This window comes from Corvus kubaryi, unplaced genomic scaffold, assembly GCF_017639235.1.
Source record: "Corvus kubaryi isolate FWS band 111438036 unplaced genomic scaffold, C.kubaryi_AGA036_p1.0 split1-131, whole genome shotgun sequence".
Taxonomy (NCBI): Eukaryota; Metazoa; Chordata; class Aves; order Passeriformes; family Corvidae; genus Corvus; species Corvus kubaryi.
In genome coordinates, this window is record NW_024582073.1 from 9,241,233 (window position 1) to 9,255,154 (window position 13,922).

Consider the following 13,922-nt stretch of genomic DNA (forward strand, 5'->3'; position numbering starts at 1 on the left):
TAAGTAATTGCCAATAATAAAAGCACAGCCCTAATTCTTTCATTCCCTCTTCTACAACCACATGTAAGCTCATGTAAGTCTACCAATTTAAGTGCTACTCTTCAATAGGTAAGAGTATTTTCCAAAAATGTTAAAACTTCAACAGCTTTTTCTTCTTTACCACAGACCACACTATGTTGGCAGCATGAATTAGACTTTGAAACTTGCACGAAAATACGTTAATGAGGCTCCTTACATTTTGCCAGGTTATTACCTCAAGTTTGACTTTAGAAGTAACTGCACAGTTACATTGATTATCAGACATACTAGAAAGTCCAGCCATCCCTACAGAAATGCCACCAACATTATTTATATATATAGATATATATATACAGCCAAAAGCTAACACTAAAGCAAAATAAGTCACTTAAAAGTCTTAAGTAAGTCACTTCAGTGAGACTAAAGGTTTCCTATGCCCCTTTAATATGCCCCTTTCAGCTTGTGTGTCTGCATAGTACACTCTGGGCACTTGGAACCAAAGAAAAATGATAAAAACATCATTGCCCAACTATAGTTCATAAAGCTGTGAGAAAACATAATTTTTTTTAAATAAAGGTTTAAGTATCTCATCTTTTAACTTGTGTGAGTTGCCTACGTATTTTTTTTTAATGATAAGAAATACAATTTATAAACTTCTTGTTTTGGATACAGCAGAACTTGAAAGGGCTGGCTCTAGGAACAAGAACTAGAGCTCCACAGGACAGCTACAAAGTAATTTAAGCTGTTATGATAAGAGAACGGAGTCTCCATGAACATAACACTCTGCGTGGGCAAGCAGAGGAGATGCTTTGGAAACATGGACTATACAAATGTTTTCTGTAACAAAGCTATCTACACATTATACCAAATTTTATATTCTTTGCTCAGTGCATGGGTTTCCTGGGTAAACTAAACCTACTGGGAAATAAATAATGCAAATCACTAATGCAGGTGACAAGTCTGCAGAAGTCTCAGCCCTGGAGGAAGGGTGTGGTACCAGCCAGGAACAGCACTTACTGGTTTGCTCTTGTTAAAGAGACTTAACAAAGACAAAAAATAAACGGAACCATTTGATAGTCCTGACCTAGCAGTAGTTAGTTCCAGCTACATAAAGACCTGACTCCCTTGTGTGGCATGTCCATTATGGAAGGTGAGTTACCAACTAGTAAACACACATGTTTACTATGTTTATTACAATAAAACGTGTAAGCTTATTTAAAATAAACAGCATATATTTTATAAAAGCTAACTGGCAACTAAGTGCAAAGAGCCTGCAGTCTAGAAGCTGCATCTGAGCTGTTTGAAGACAAGGAGGGGTGCCCACAAGAAGGCTGTTGTGGAATGTAGTCAGCCCGGGAGCTGTGGTGTGCCTTCGAACCCAATGGCCATGAGCAGGAGGAAGGCAGCTTTCTGGAGGAAATACAGGAGACCACCCATCCTATGCTTTTCTTTCTCTTTCTGAACCATACTCACGCTGGGTTTTGAGAGTCTGGTTTGAAGCCCTCTTTCCCTGCTCTATGAGGTGAGGTCAAACACAACCACCTCAAGGGTGACAGTGAGCAGGAGGAAAGTGCAGAAATGGATTCTGAGGTTCTGTGCTGTGAGCCCTGCTCAGCTCCCAACTTCAGCTCCTGCTACAGCCATGCTGGCAGCCTGCATGCCTACCCAGAGCCGCTGAAAGATGAGCCAGGCTCCGGGTCATTTAGTAAGTTGACAGGATTTTCCCTAGGCAAACAGGAAGTGGAAGGGTGGTCATGGCTTCTCAGGTACTTTCTTGAGAATTTTTTTTAATGTTTTCAATTAAAAGGTTTATGCCCCAGACCAAATTTCTTCTTCTAGCCCTTGTCCTGCCTTCTGCAAACAACACTGTTTTAAACCCATTAGATCTGTGATCCAGTTCATGCAGTGACCCCAGTAACAGCTATACCAGCACAATGAGTTAATACTGGGATGGAAACAAGTGGCTGTGAGGAAAGGAAGCTTCAGAAACTACTTCAGCTGCCAAAAAATCACCCACAGAAACAGTGGCCTCAGGTAAAAATGCAATTTCACTGGATATACACAGAACTTGTAAACCTGAAGAGGCTCTTCCCACCAAACAGGCAAAATTTATGAAAAAAAAAGGTCCTCCAAGAAGAGAAAGTCACAACACTCATTTTGAAGAAAGATATTTCAAGTAACATGAATAGAGAGATCAGTATGAACTTCTTTTAAGTTTCTTTGAATTTTGCTGCTGGTTTTACGTAAGTAAGTTATCACTGGCTTGCTGGGAGTCCTACTTTCAGTAAATTTTAGAATTGGGACCTATCAACACTTTAGAAATGCATTATATAAATGGCAGATCTATTGCAATGTATAAATATAGATCAAGTCCTGTATTGCTGAAGAAGGGTGAAAGGAAAGCTGAGATCACATTTCACAGTGGCAGTGGTGGGAGGGATGAACATTTTCCTGTATTTTATCACATGTTCTAAAGCATAGCAACAATCCTTCCCACTCCTCAAAACTGGTAACTGCTGTAGTGAACTGCTTTCCTGTCTTCTGCTGATCTTGTTAAGTTAGCTACTTACTCTTGCAACATTACTTGCTGAGGAGACAACGAGGTGATTATTGGAGGGGACATTTGTTCAGGATAGAAGTCAGTCTTCGATGGTTCACTTCCTGGCTCTACTTTGATTGTTTTCTTCACTGTGGGCTTCTCATAAGACTCAATGACAGGCACTGTACAGGAGAGGGTAGGAGAGGTGAGACAACACATAAAAAATATGAAGAGTTATGGAAATAAAAAATATACATAAAAATCTCTAGTTAAAAAGAGAAACTCATCAGTTCTATATTCACCGTGACAATTTATACTAAATAAAAAATCTTTCAGTTTTAGTTATCTCCTGATGAACTATGATTCAAAACATTTCTATTAATTTTCATCAGTCTGATGTTTTTATCAGTCCAAATCTCGGTAAATAAATAGTTTATGTAGATACAAAAGAGCAATGAAGCTGGTTAAGGGTCTGGAGCACAAGTCTTGTGAGGAGCAGCTGAGGGAGCTGGGGTTGTTTAGCCTGGAGAAAAGGAGGCTCAGAGAAGACCGTATCACTCTCTACAATTGCCTGAAAGGAGGCTGTAGCCAGGTAGGGGTCAGTCTCTTCTCACAGACAACTAGAGAGAAGATAAGAGGAAATGGCTTTAAGGTGCACCAGGGGAGGTTTAGTTTGGACATTGGGAAGAATTTCTTCCCAGAAAGGGTGATTAGACATTGGAATGGGCTTCCCAAGGAGGTGATGGAGTCACCATCCCTGGAGGTGCTCAAGAAAGACTGGATGGGGCACTCAGTGCCATGGTCTGGCTGACAGGGTGGTGCTCGGTCACAGGCTGGACTAAATGATCTCAGAGGCCTTTTCAACCGAATTGATTCTGTGATCCTATGACCTTGGAAGTCTGGTAAAATATTTACACAACAAATTCTATGCCTGTTTATTTCAGAAGAACAGGAATTATGTTCCATTTCCTAAAATGCACACAACCCACAGAAACCAAGTGCTTGGGTATTGTGTTATTTTGTCAGGATGAGACAGCATAAAAAGAAATTCTGACAACACCAACCTTGCATGCTACTTGGAGTTTCCATCTCATCTGCAAGAACTGTGGACACCATGATGGGCTGCTGGAGATGGGGAGCATACATGAAAGGAACTGGCTGGACCACAACAGGCTGTATAACTGGGAGTATCCCAGGGCTTCTCAGTCCATGGCGTGAAAGAGCAGCGGCCATTACAGGTGGGATTGTTATTGGCATAGAAAGAGGTGGTACTCCTGGGGGTGACGGTGTGAATTTACTGAGAGGTGAGCTGGGTGAGGACAGAGTCAATCCAGGTGAACTTCTCCTATGCACAGTCTGAAATTTTAGTGGGGAAGGAGAACTTCCAGTTGAAGGTGGTGAACTCCGTTTATTTACCGTAAGGTCTACTGGCTCCATCTGGATTCCATTTGATAGTCCTTCAGGGTTTGAGTAGAATTTATTGTGCAACATACTTGGTGTAGAATAAATGACGCCGTATTTGTTTGGCTTCATTTGGTCCATGTAATTGGATGGGTATGACTGTCAGAAGGAGTGGAAAAGAAATACAGAAAATCAAATAATAAATCAACCCATACACACAGCTACTGCTGAAAAAGAAAGGCGGCCAATAAAACTGAGGCAAAATGAAAAAGTTTCAAGAAAGCACTTTAATGTACTTTCTAAATAAAAGTGAGTTAAATAAAGCCTCAGATTCCACACAAAGGAAGTTATCCAAATTCTGACTCACTAACTGTTTCAGAAGCAATGTAAAACAGATTATGAAAACAAATCTTCAAGGCTTATTCAACTACTTTCCTCCCTTTAAAATTGCTGTCACATATTAAGCAGTACATTTCTTAACTGACCCAGGAGATACATCTGCTATGGCAAGCATGTAACTATATACTGAGAATCATCAATTCTGGCAAGAGGGGAGTTCAACTGGGCTTACAACTGCAAGTAATGGGTCCCAATCAACTGCTAAAGTAATTGAAAAACAATCATCACTAAAGCAAGAAATTAAGTATCTGAACCGTACAATCAATATAAAATACACAGCTGAACTATGTAAGTAATGGGCGAGAAACTCAAAAGTGCAAAAGGTAAAATCTAAACCTTTCTAAACAATTTTTTGAGATATAAAGCAGCTAACTAGCCAGTCTATAGTTTTGGAAGATGAGTACAAGGATAAACTTTTGGTGTGTTGGAAGAATATTCCTGTTAGTGGTAGCTAGCAGCTCCCATTAAAATATAAACCCCAAAGCTAATCTTGACCTATGTGATGATCTCCACATTTTAGTAACAATTTTTACATATATATATATGTATTATGTAAGTAACACACATATATATGGTGATTTTTGTAAACCACAAGGTATTAACATTCACTGCAGAGTGCAGTATCATTAAACAAATATCCAGATCGATACTGCATTTAAAAACTGTTGAAAACTAAGGTTGTTTACCAACAGCTAATTCACAGTGGAGACTGATGTGCTGCTCCAACGCAGCAGAGAGACACAGAAAATGCAAAGCACACAAATTTTTAGTCCTGTTGTCAACCTTTTGAAATAAAGTGGTATCTTTGGATTTTAGGTAAGTGAACTAATATTAAGAAACTAATTAATTCGTTGGCACCAAAATATTTTGATGAGTGGGATTTGAAAAATGCTCAAAATGGTAGAAAGTAAACCAGATCAGAAATATAAAACTACTGTATTTTTATAAAATTATTTCCATAACATTTCAATTATTTTTCTTCCTGGGCTGAAGAATCTTCCTGGTTTCTTACCTTTGTCTTCCCTGTGAGGGAACACTTAGTTCATTTTAAATGTCAATGTTAATTGGAGGTATTTTTGCAAATTACACAAATGTAATTTTCTTCTTTTCAGTTACAGTTTGAAACACTGAGTTTAGAAAATATTACATTTTCCTCCCGCATTCATAGCACTGTGATAAAACAACAACGCTGAGTCACTCGGTTTATAGAACTTCAAATAAAGCAGCACACACAATGGTGATTAATCTTCAAACATTTAAATCTCTGAAAGCTATATATTTACTTTATGACTATTCTTACTAATTCCATCTACAGAAACATTCATCTTGATGGTAATTGGCTCATCAGAATTTTATGAAATGCCATTATTGCAAGAAGTGCTGTCTGTAGACTTGCCAGCACGGCTGAGCCAAGCAATGAAATTATTAGCATTCTAAGTGAAGTAGACCACTAAATATTGATATAACTTAGTATTTAACAGCATTTAGTGTCAATTAAATCTGATCAAATTATGGGCATAGCCCAAAAATCTAAATTTTAACAGGTAAGAACCATTAAATACCTCTGTTAAAACTCCTGTTATTGGTTTACAGTACAAAGTTCACCCAGCTTCAACAAGCTGTAAACATTCCACCATTAAGCATCAGTGCATTTTACAGTGCTGCAGACTTGTCAGGGATGATCACAATGTCATTCCCTATGAACTTTTCTTCCACTGCAAGAATGTTAAAAAGGAAAAAGCCTGTGCAATTTACACCTCTAGGAATTAATCTATTTAAGAACGAAGCATCTCTACCTGTAACCTTTCTATATAAAGTTATCCTCGTTCAACTCTTCAAAGGTGTGTGTCTGTGCTGAAAAAAATACTCCACTATTAAAATGTTGTACACTGAACTCTAAAGTAGAAACTCTAAAGTAGAAATATTAAGTAACATATATTTAGATAAGCAAATAATACTTTCCACGAATTAGGAAGAAAATAATGATGTTTTAAAGAAGTGATTATTTTAGGAACTTGGTATTTTACCCCATATGCCTCACATTATCTTCCATAGAAGGTTTTCATTGTTGTAATTAAGCCAGCACAGACTTAATATCAGCTGTTTTTTCTGTCAGTTTTTGAATAATTTTCCTAAACTTTTCTTTCTTCTGCTGTTTTAACTGCTACTCTATCTGAACTGCAGATGAAGTTGCCATAGAAAAATGTGGTGTGACAAATTATGATGTGTTTGGGGAAAAAAAAGAATGAAAAAGTTGAGAAGGATGCTAGGACAATGAAAAGGAGAGTATCTGCTGTGAATCAGACACTGGTGAAAAACAGTTTTGCTTCCCTACAAATGAAGTCTTGTGGAAACCCTGTTCATTTGGAGTAAGTCACACTCAGATCTATCCTGGCACTGCAGTTAAGCTTCCTGTATCTTTTAGCATAGCAGAGTTTCAGTTTCTAGCTCCCTGGGATACAGCAATTGCCATTAGGTTGATGTGAAACACTGCTTTCAAATTTGGTGTCTATTTTCCTTCCTTTGCCAGGGAAACAGACAGTACCCCTTGGGGAATATGGGATGGGAGAGTAAGGATGACTTCACAATCTCTCTCAGTAAATAGGAAGCATTAACTACAGCAAAGAAACAAACAAAAAAAAGCCCAACTTTTACTTCTGTTTAGTTTTCTAAATGCCACCAAGTGCAGGAAGCAGGAGCATGGTTCATGGCTGACAAGGGCAGTCTTTTCTCACCTGTCCTACAGTTTATGCAACGTATTCTGGTGGAACAATGGAAAATTAGATATCGTTGCTCTGTTTGCCTAAAATATTTAAGGTGATACATTTTCCTTGAATTTCTTCTGTGGGAATTAACAGCATATGCATGAGTTTGGTCTGACTTGGACTGAAAAAACTTGGACTGAAAAAACCCCAACAAATTCCCACTTTCCTGTAACTTCTGCTTTCCTAGACATCCCTATGCAGAACAGTATGTCACGACAGCAGATCATTATAAGGATGCGAGATTGTATTTCAACATATATCCCCTTATAGTCCCCATCTAGCTCTTTCTATGTTTGATATCATCACTTTCCCTCTTCAGGCCTTACCAAGCAATTAATTTCCCTTTCCTTGCTGTTTGTCCATAATAAAACCCAGAGTAGTGAAGCTAAAAAGAAACTAGAAAATAAATCAAAGGAACTAATTTTGAGTCATATCCATGTGGCTCATCCCATTAGAACAAAAAAATCCCAAAGAAGAATCACCATGCTTTTCCTCTTGTCAATCTGTCAAGCATATAGATAGCCCAAACATTTCACATGCACTCCTATCACCTCCAAAAAGACTGCAGCTTTCACAAGGAGACATCATCAAGCACCACTCTGAAATAATCTGCCAAATTCTGCTACACCAAACATCTTAAAAGCTACACAACTGTATGAATTTAAAATTTAGCCCGCCTCTTGAAAAAACAGGTAAGAAATATTAAGTACTTCTGTTAAAACTCCTGTTATTGGTTTACAGTACAAAGTTCACCCAGCTTCAACAAACTGTAAACATTCCACCACTCACCATCAGTGCGTTTACAGTGCTGCAGACTTGTCAGGGGTGATCACAATGTCATTGCCTATGAACTTTTCTTCCATTGCAAGAATGCTAAAAAGGAAAAGCCTGTGCAATTTACATCTCTGAGAATGCTTCTGGCCAACAAGTCTATTTTAAAGAACAAGCATCCATCGGTGTAACCTAATCCTAAGAATACCAGGTGGAAACTGGAGGAATAACTGTCTGCATGCTCATATAGTTTATGCATTCTTTGATGGGGGAGCAATTACCATTGTGATTGATTTTGGTGCACACCAGCCTGCAAAAGGGTAGAAATGCTGCTGGAGACTGGGACAACTGGTCTCCTGAGACTGTGAGAAGCTTCCAGGTAGATTCCCCCTTCCCAGGAGGGAGGCCAGCAGAGTATGCCCACAGCAAACACTGGAACACTCACTTTTGGATGGGTGAGTAAAAATGCCAAGATTCAGTCACATACAAAGTTAAAACCCTGAAGTACTTCCACAGGTGCTTTGTTCCTTTGTAGTTGTGCATTCTGCAAGGCCAAAGACTGTAAACATTTCTAGCTGAACCTGCTTATAAATATACATTATAACCCTTTAGACCTGATTATATTATATGCTGTATTGGCAATACTTAGGTACTGTATTATCAATAAATCTAATCATAATGACCCACATAATCAGCATCATACTTCTTGTGCCTGACCAAGTCTTCTCTCTACTATTCTGCTACACAGATTAAAAACTCTTTATTCCAATTCAAACAAAAAAGCAACTTGTTTCACCAAATGCTAACTAGTATTTCTCCAAATGTTTAAGAAGTCCTCACAGCAAATAGGTAGTCTTTTAGGTAGGACTCAGATGACTTTGTCAGTGTTCATTAAGAACTATCATAATATATGTTCAATAATCCATTTCAATAAATGGCATGAGCTGTTGGTAGAGTGATGAAATAGTGTGGGTGCGAGCTTCAGTCACCTGAGAAGTATAGTTAATCCTTTCAGCCACACACCCTGAAACACAGTGGTGTCAAAACTACTAGTTTCCTTCTCCCCCTCCAACTACCATGATGTTTTAAAGAGAGACAGACTTTACACCTACAGTGTATGTTCAAATAGAAGAGTGAGTTATTCCTAAGGGGCTTAATTTAATTTGGCCTCTAACAATACTATCAGAATGAAAGATGCAATACAAATAATCCAGATTTTGGATTTTTGGGTTCTGTCAGCCTGTACTGCTATGCTTAGCACCTCACAACATCACACTAACATTTTCTCTCCCATTCCACCTCCTCAAAAGGTGGTCAAGAAAACTAACTTACTCAGTGGCTGCTATCCTATCCTATGTTCTCTCCATATCACAATATCTCCCCTTAGAGGTGTCTCCAGAGCAGTTTTGGTTGTGGAATCAGGGCTCCAAGGAAGCCACAAGACCAAGAAGAGCAGAGAGCTCGAGGGCTTGGGGCTAAGCAGCCTATGTGTGTACAGAAGCTGAAACATGTGCTCCTCAGCCTGAGGGAAAACAAAGTAGTCTCCAATGAGGGAAACCTCACTCAGAAACCATACTTTCCTCTGGACTTTCTGCTTTTTCTTTTCTGCTTTTTTTTTCCCTTATACAGTGGTGAAAAGAAAAACATACAGATGTGGTAAAACGCTCCAAGTAGTCTTTAACAGCTGGTCAGAGTGACTACACTTGACTTACGAGAAGACTCCAGAGGTCCAACCCATGGAAGGCACCACATCACTAGGAGAAGGATATGGTACAGAATAACCAATATTTGGAACCCCAGTCTTGAAATGCACTTGCCTCAGAAATGCTCCCTTGTTCTTCCCACTGCAGTTTTTCCTTCATCTGCTGGTCTGGGAAAGACTGCTTGCTCCTCTCCTGGTGGAGGGACTGACTCTGCCCATCTGCCAGAAGCACACAACTGTTTGGGGCATTTGTGTGTCTTGTGCAGAACCCCAAACCATTGCAGAACCTTCTTTGGGAGATGAAGGCAGACGTGCACAAAAGGCGGCCCAAAAGACAGTAGTGACACTTCTTTTGTAAAACCAGCCTATTTTCTGCTTTCAATGGACACCATTAGATAATCTTAGATTACAGCAGATAATCACCACTAATCTTAATATGGTTACACAATAACCATGATTAAAGTGACAGACAGGCTGGCCAACACAAAGGTTCCTTTTTGACCCAAATATTGGAATTAATCACACTCGTACCTTCAGTGACAGTCAGTTTTCTATCATTACTCTCCAGCAAATAAACCCCAGGAAAGTCAAACTGTAATTTTAAATGCATATAAACTTAGCTCCCGGAAGTGTTACTAATAGCACTGAAGAAATCCGACTGCTTACAGATGCATTTAAATTTATGAAAATTACTCTTTATTTTAAATAAAACAGGAAGCAAACTTTCCATTGAAAGATGCCATTCAGAGCACAAGTTTAATATACTCTTGAGTTATGTACACTGACTTCACCCTTTTAATGGATCAGCCTTTCTAGGGGTGTGGTTTCATATTACACTTCATCTGTTATTGCAGGCTACTGCTGAAAGTGGAGGTCCTATTCTCTCATCCTCCCCCTCCGCTTGCTCTAATATTGAGCAGCTGCCCAGTATGAGTCAGATCAGCTTCATGATCTAACAAAAAAATTAGTATTTTTGGTGGGTTAGCAATTCTGACCATTCAGTGAGCTGATCCAAAGGTTCCAAATCATTCTAGGACCACACAGTTCTTCAGTCACACAAAAGAGACACAAAGCTGGCAAGGAGAGAGCAAAGTCAAAACCTTTCCTTTCAGCAGCAGCCTGTATCATCACAACTGTCATTGTACTGCTCCCACCTACATGTTCCTGCTGCTGTGGCTTAGCAGACTCTTCTCTGAGATGACCCTATACTCTAAGTTCATGGAAAACTAACCCAATTTTAAAGAAGTGTCTCCTCTTCCCCCTTTTTCCCCACATTCCTTCTCCACTGCCCTAGTTCTCATCTGTTCACATGGTAAAGTAGTGCAACCAGTTTACCCAGCAAAAAGCCATTGGTGGGTTGGGTTTTTGCAGGATTAATTTTCTGCTGTTTAGAGCATGGGCACCTGTTACCACAACCAAGAGAAAAAGAGAAAAAGGCACAGCAGGAAGTTGTCCACCTAGTTCAAGGGTGTAACATTGAAACCACAGGCTATGGACACTTCACCATGAAGCATGGCAACTTAATTTCAACCCACCTCCATCAGCAGCATGAGCTACAGAGATGATATTTACAAAGCAGCGGCTCAGGAATACTCAGATGCTCTCTCCTCTGATAAGCAACGGGTCAGGTCATTTAAGGCAATAAATTAATAAAGTACAGAAAGTTTTCCTAGAATGTGAATCTGATTGCACTAAGAACAAAATATAGCTTCACATCCTTTCCTAAGCTAGTCCACAGCTTAATTACATCTCATTATGAATTTAAAGGTGGAAAAACTAAAGAGTCATCTTTAGGGCCAATGTATTTTAAAAGTCTTACCACTGAAACAGGCTCCATGGCTTCTTGCTTGATAGGGACTGGGTCAAACATTAGCATCTTTTTTATTCACCTGTTCTGATACCTCTGATGTTCTGTCCTGCTGGGGAAAGACAAGGTATGAGAAAGCCACAGGAAACACCCTTATCAATTTTCTGAATTGTAGAGAACTTACTATTTTGTCAGATTAATGTGAATATTTATTCATCTCTAACATAGATTTTTTAATCTTTGACTGAATTTATCGCAATTTTTTTCCTTCTAAATTGCTATTCAAACAAAGGGGCATCTGCTCACTTTAATGCAAGCTAATTTGAATTTTTGTTGTGCATGTCAGGACACTAAGACCACAGAATTTTCACTTTCATTAGCTGTCAAGTGTTTTAACACATCACAGTTTAGACCAGGCATTTCTCATCAGCATTAAAACCTCAGAATAATCTTGTTTATACAAGTGAACTGATCCTGGAGAGGATCTCTCTTTCCTAAGAATACTAACAGAAACACTCAATAGATATCACATTCAGTGACACTGATATCAATGCAAAAAAAAAAGATTTAAATTCAAGACTAACTTGGACTACATTCAACATGCTGCAATGACTTAATAGAAAAAATGCATCAGTAATTATGACATAATAGATTTACTGAGAATTCAACAACTATTTGTGTTAACTGTGCAAAATAAAAGCACTTTAAAAAATCTGTTTGCATTCTGTGCAGCTTCAGGGCTTTTTTTTTTTTTCCAGTGTTAAACCTTACTTGTCCAATCTCTAAAAGCCTGAAATAAAAGTATTTAGTGTAAAGCATGTCCTAACTATCATACTACACATTTGCCATACCTCTTCTGGGTAAAGCCATAAGGGTACACAGAAAAACTACAGGAAAGCAAAGGGAAGTTGTTCACAATGACATTTAGATGGCGCCAAGCTGTTCACATATCACTCGAGGTTATACATTATATGACTGATGTCAAAGGGGCAAGTTCTGACCGGACACTGTAAATTTCACAGCCCTGCCTGGAAGTGGTACGACCTCTTTTAAGATGCGAGGACAAAAGTAAATGACACAAATTCAATTTGGCCAGTAGATGGCACTGGAAAGAAGCGAATACAGCCAGATTCCACCATCTGCAATTCACCCCACAGGACAGGCTGGAGGCTCACCAACAGGTTCGTAGATGTGGCCGGCAAATTCTCCCAGAAATGTAAATGAACATTTTAAGATGCACCTGCTCAAATTAAAACAGTTCTAATAAGCCTGCACTAATGAGCAATCTTGCAGTTAACATGTGTTTATAGACCAAAATTTGTTAAGAGCTTCCAGAGAAAGATGGCATGAGTTAAAGCCAACCATTAGTTATTCAGGTACATAAACAAAGTTTAAAGACTTTTGGAAATCTATTACAACAGTGTGCATTTTGAATAATGGAAACAAACAAGCAGCGGAAGTAAATTATAGTATCTTCATAATTCATCTTACAAAAGGTGAAGGCCTGACAAAAACAAATCACAAAACTAAAGTGAAACAAATAACGCAGCTTAATGTAATTTCCAGTTTAAACATAGTATGTAGTTTTCATTTGGGAGCAGTCGTGTAAGATGGCACTATTTGCTAAAAGTTGTGATAATTCCGTAAATACCTTAAGTATGTTTGTGAGAAGGTTATTAATTATACTACTTTCTTTGGATGGTTATCTTTTACATAACCATTATCTAAGTTATCTTTTTCAGGTTTTCAACATTTCACATAGCTAGAACTAACATTTCAGAATACTGACTTCCCAGAAATACATCCACATATCTATGCATCATTCATATTCTCACACATTCATCCACATTGTGAAAACAGAAAAGTTGTACTTTTAGACATGAAAAATGTTTACAGTAAAATGTAGCCACTCAGAGCTCCTACATAAGAATTTGGAACTAATTCCTTTCAGGTTTCCAGAAACTTTTGATTTTTAGTTTGTATGTGCATAGATAAAGCGACACACCAATGTGTACTTTAGTGAAGGAATAAAGGAGGGAAGAAAGGAGAAAAGATAGGGAAGAAAGAAGAGGAAGGGGAGAAACAGAGAAAAAAGAGAAGAAAGGGAAGGGAAGGGAAGGGAAGGGAAGGGAAGGGAAGGGAAGGGAAGGAGAAAAGTTTGTTCTAAGTAACTGCAATGATGCTCATCCTTTCTGTAATTTTTTTAAACTGTATTTTCTTCAGTTTAAGAGTCACTCCTTCTCACCTTTTACTCCAAGAAAGTGTGTGAAAAGACACTTGATACACATTTCACATGTCACGCTACATATTTCCGTGTTTCCTGAGATAGCTCTAAATTACTGTACAGGAATTAAGCTGACATAGACAACAGGAAGTGTACTACTCTGAACAGAAGTGAAAAGTAATTCTCAATCTTTCCCAAGTGCAGTCATCTAAGAACAGCAAAGGAAAACTTTACTTTTATGTAAGTTACTATGCTTCATCAGAGTATAGGAATCAATCAATCTTCATCACCTTACT

General features: G+C 38.5%; 1 protein-coding gene across 6 annotated transcripts in view; it reads right to left on the minus strand.

Annotated features, from left to right (window-relative positions):
* The window catches only part of KLF3 (Kruppel like factor 3), a 29,775-nt gene that overhangs the window by 7,063 nt on the left and 8,790 nt on the right, over positions 1-13,922 (minus strand). For 4 of the 6 annotated variants that reach the window (XM_042053344.1, XM_042053341.1, XM_042053342.1 and 1 more), the window contains 3 exons: positions 11,415-11,511; positions 3,622-4,117; positions 2,589-2,739 (listed from right to left, as the gene is read on the minus strand). In XM_042053344.1, the coding sequence (XP_041909278.1) occupies positions 2,589-2,739; positions 3,622-4,117; positions 11,415-11,471 (704 nt within the window). In that variant the 5' untranslated portion in view covers positions 11,472-11,511. Of the gene's footprint in view, positions 1-2,588; positions 2,740-3,621; positions 4,118-11,414; positions 11,515-13,922 lie in introns of all 6 variants that reach the window. The other 2 variants (XM_042053343.1, XM_042053346.1) reach the window with 1 other exon arrangement.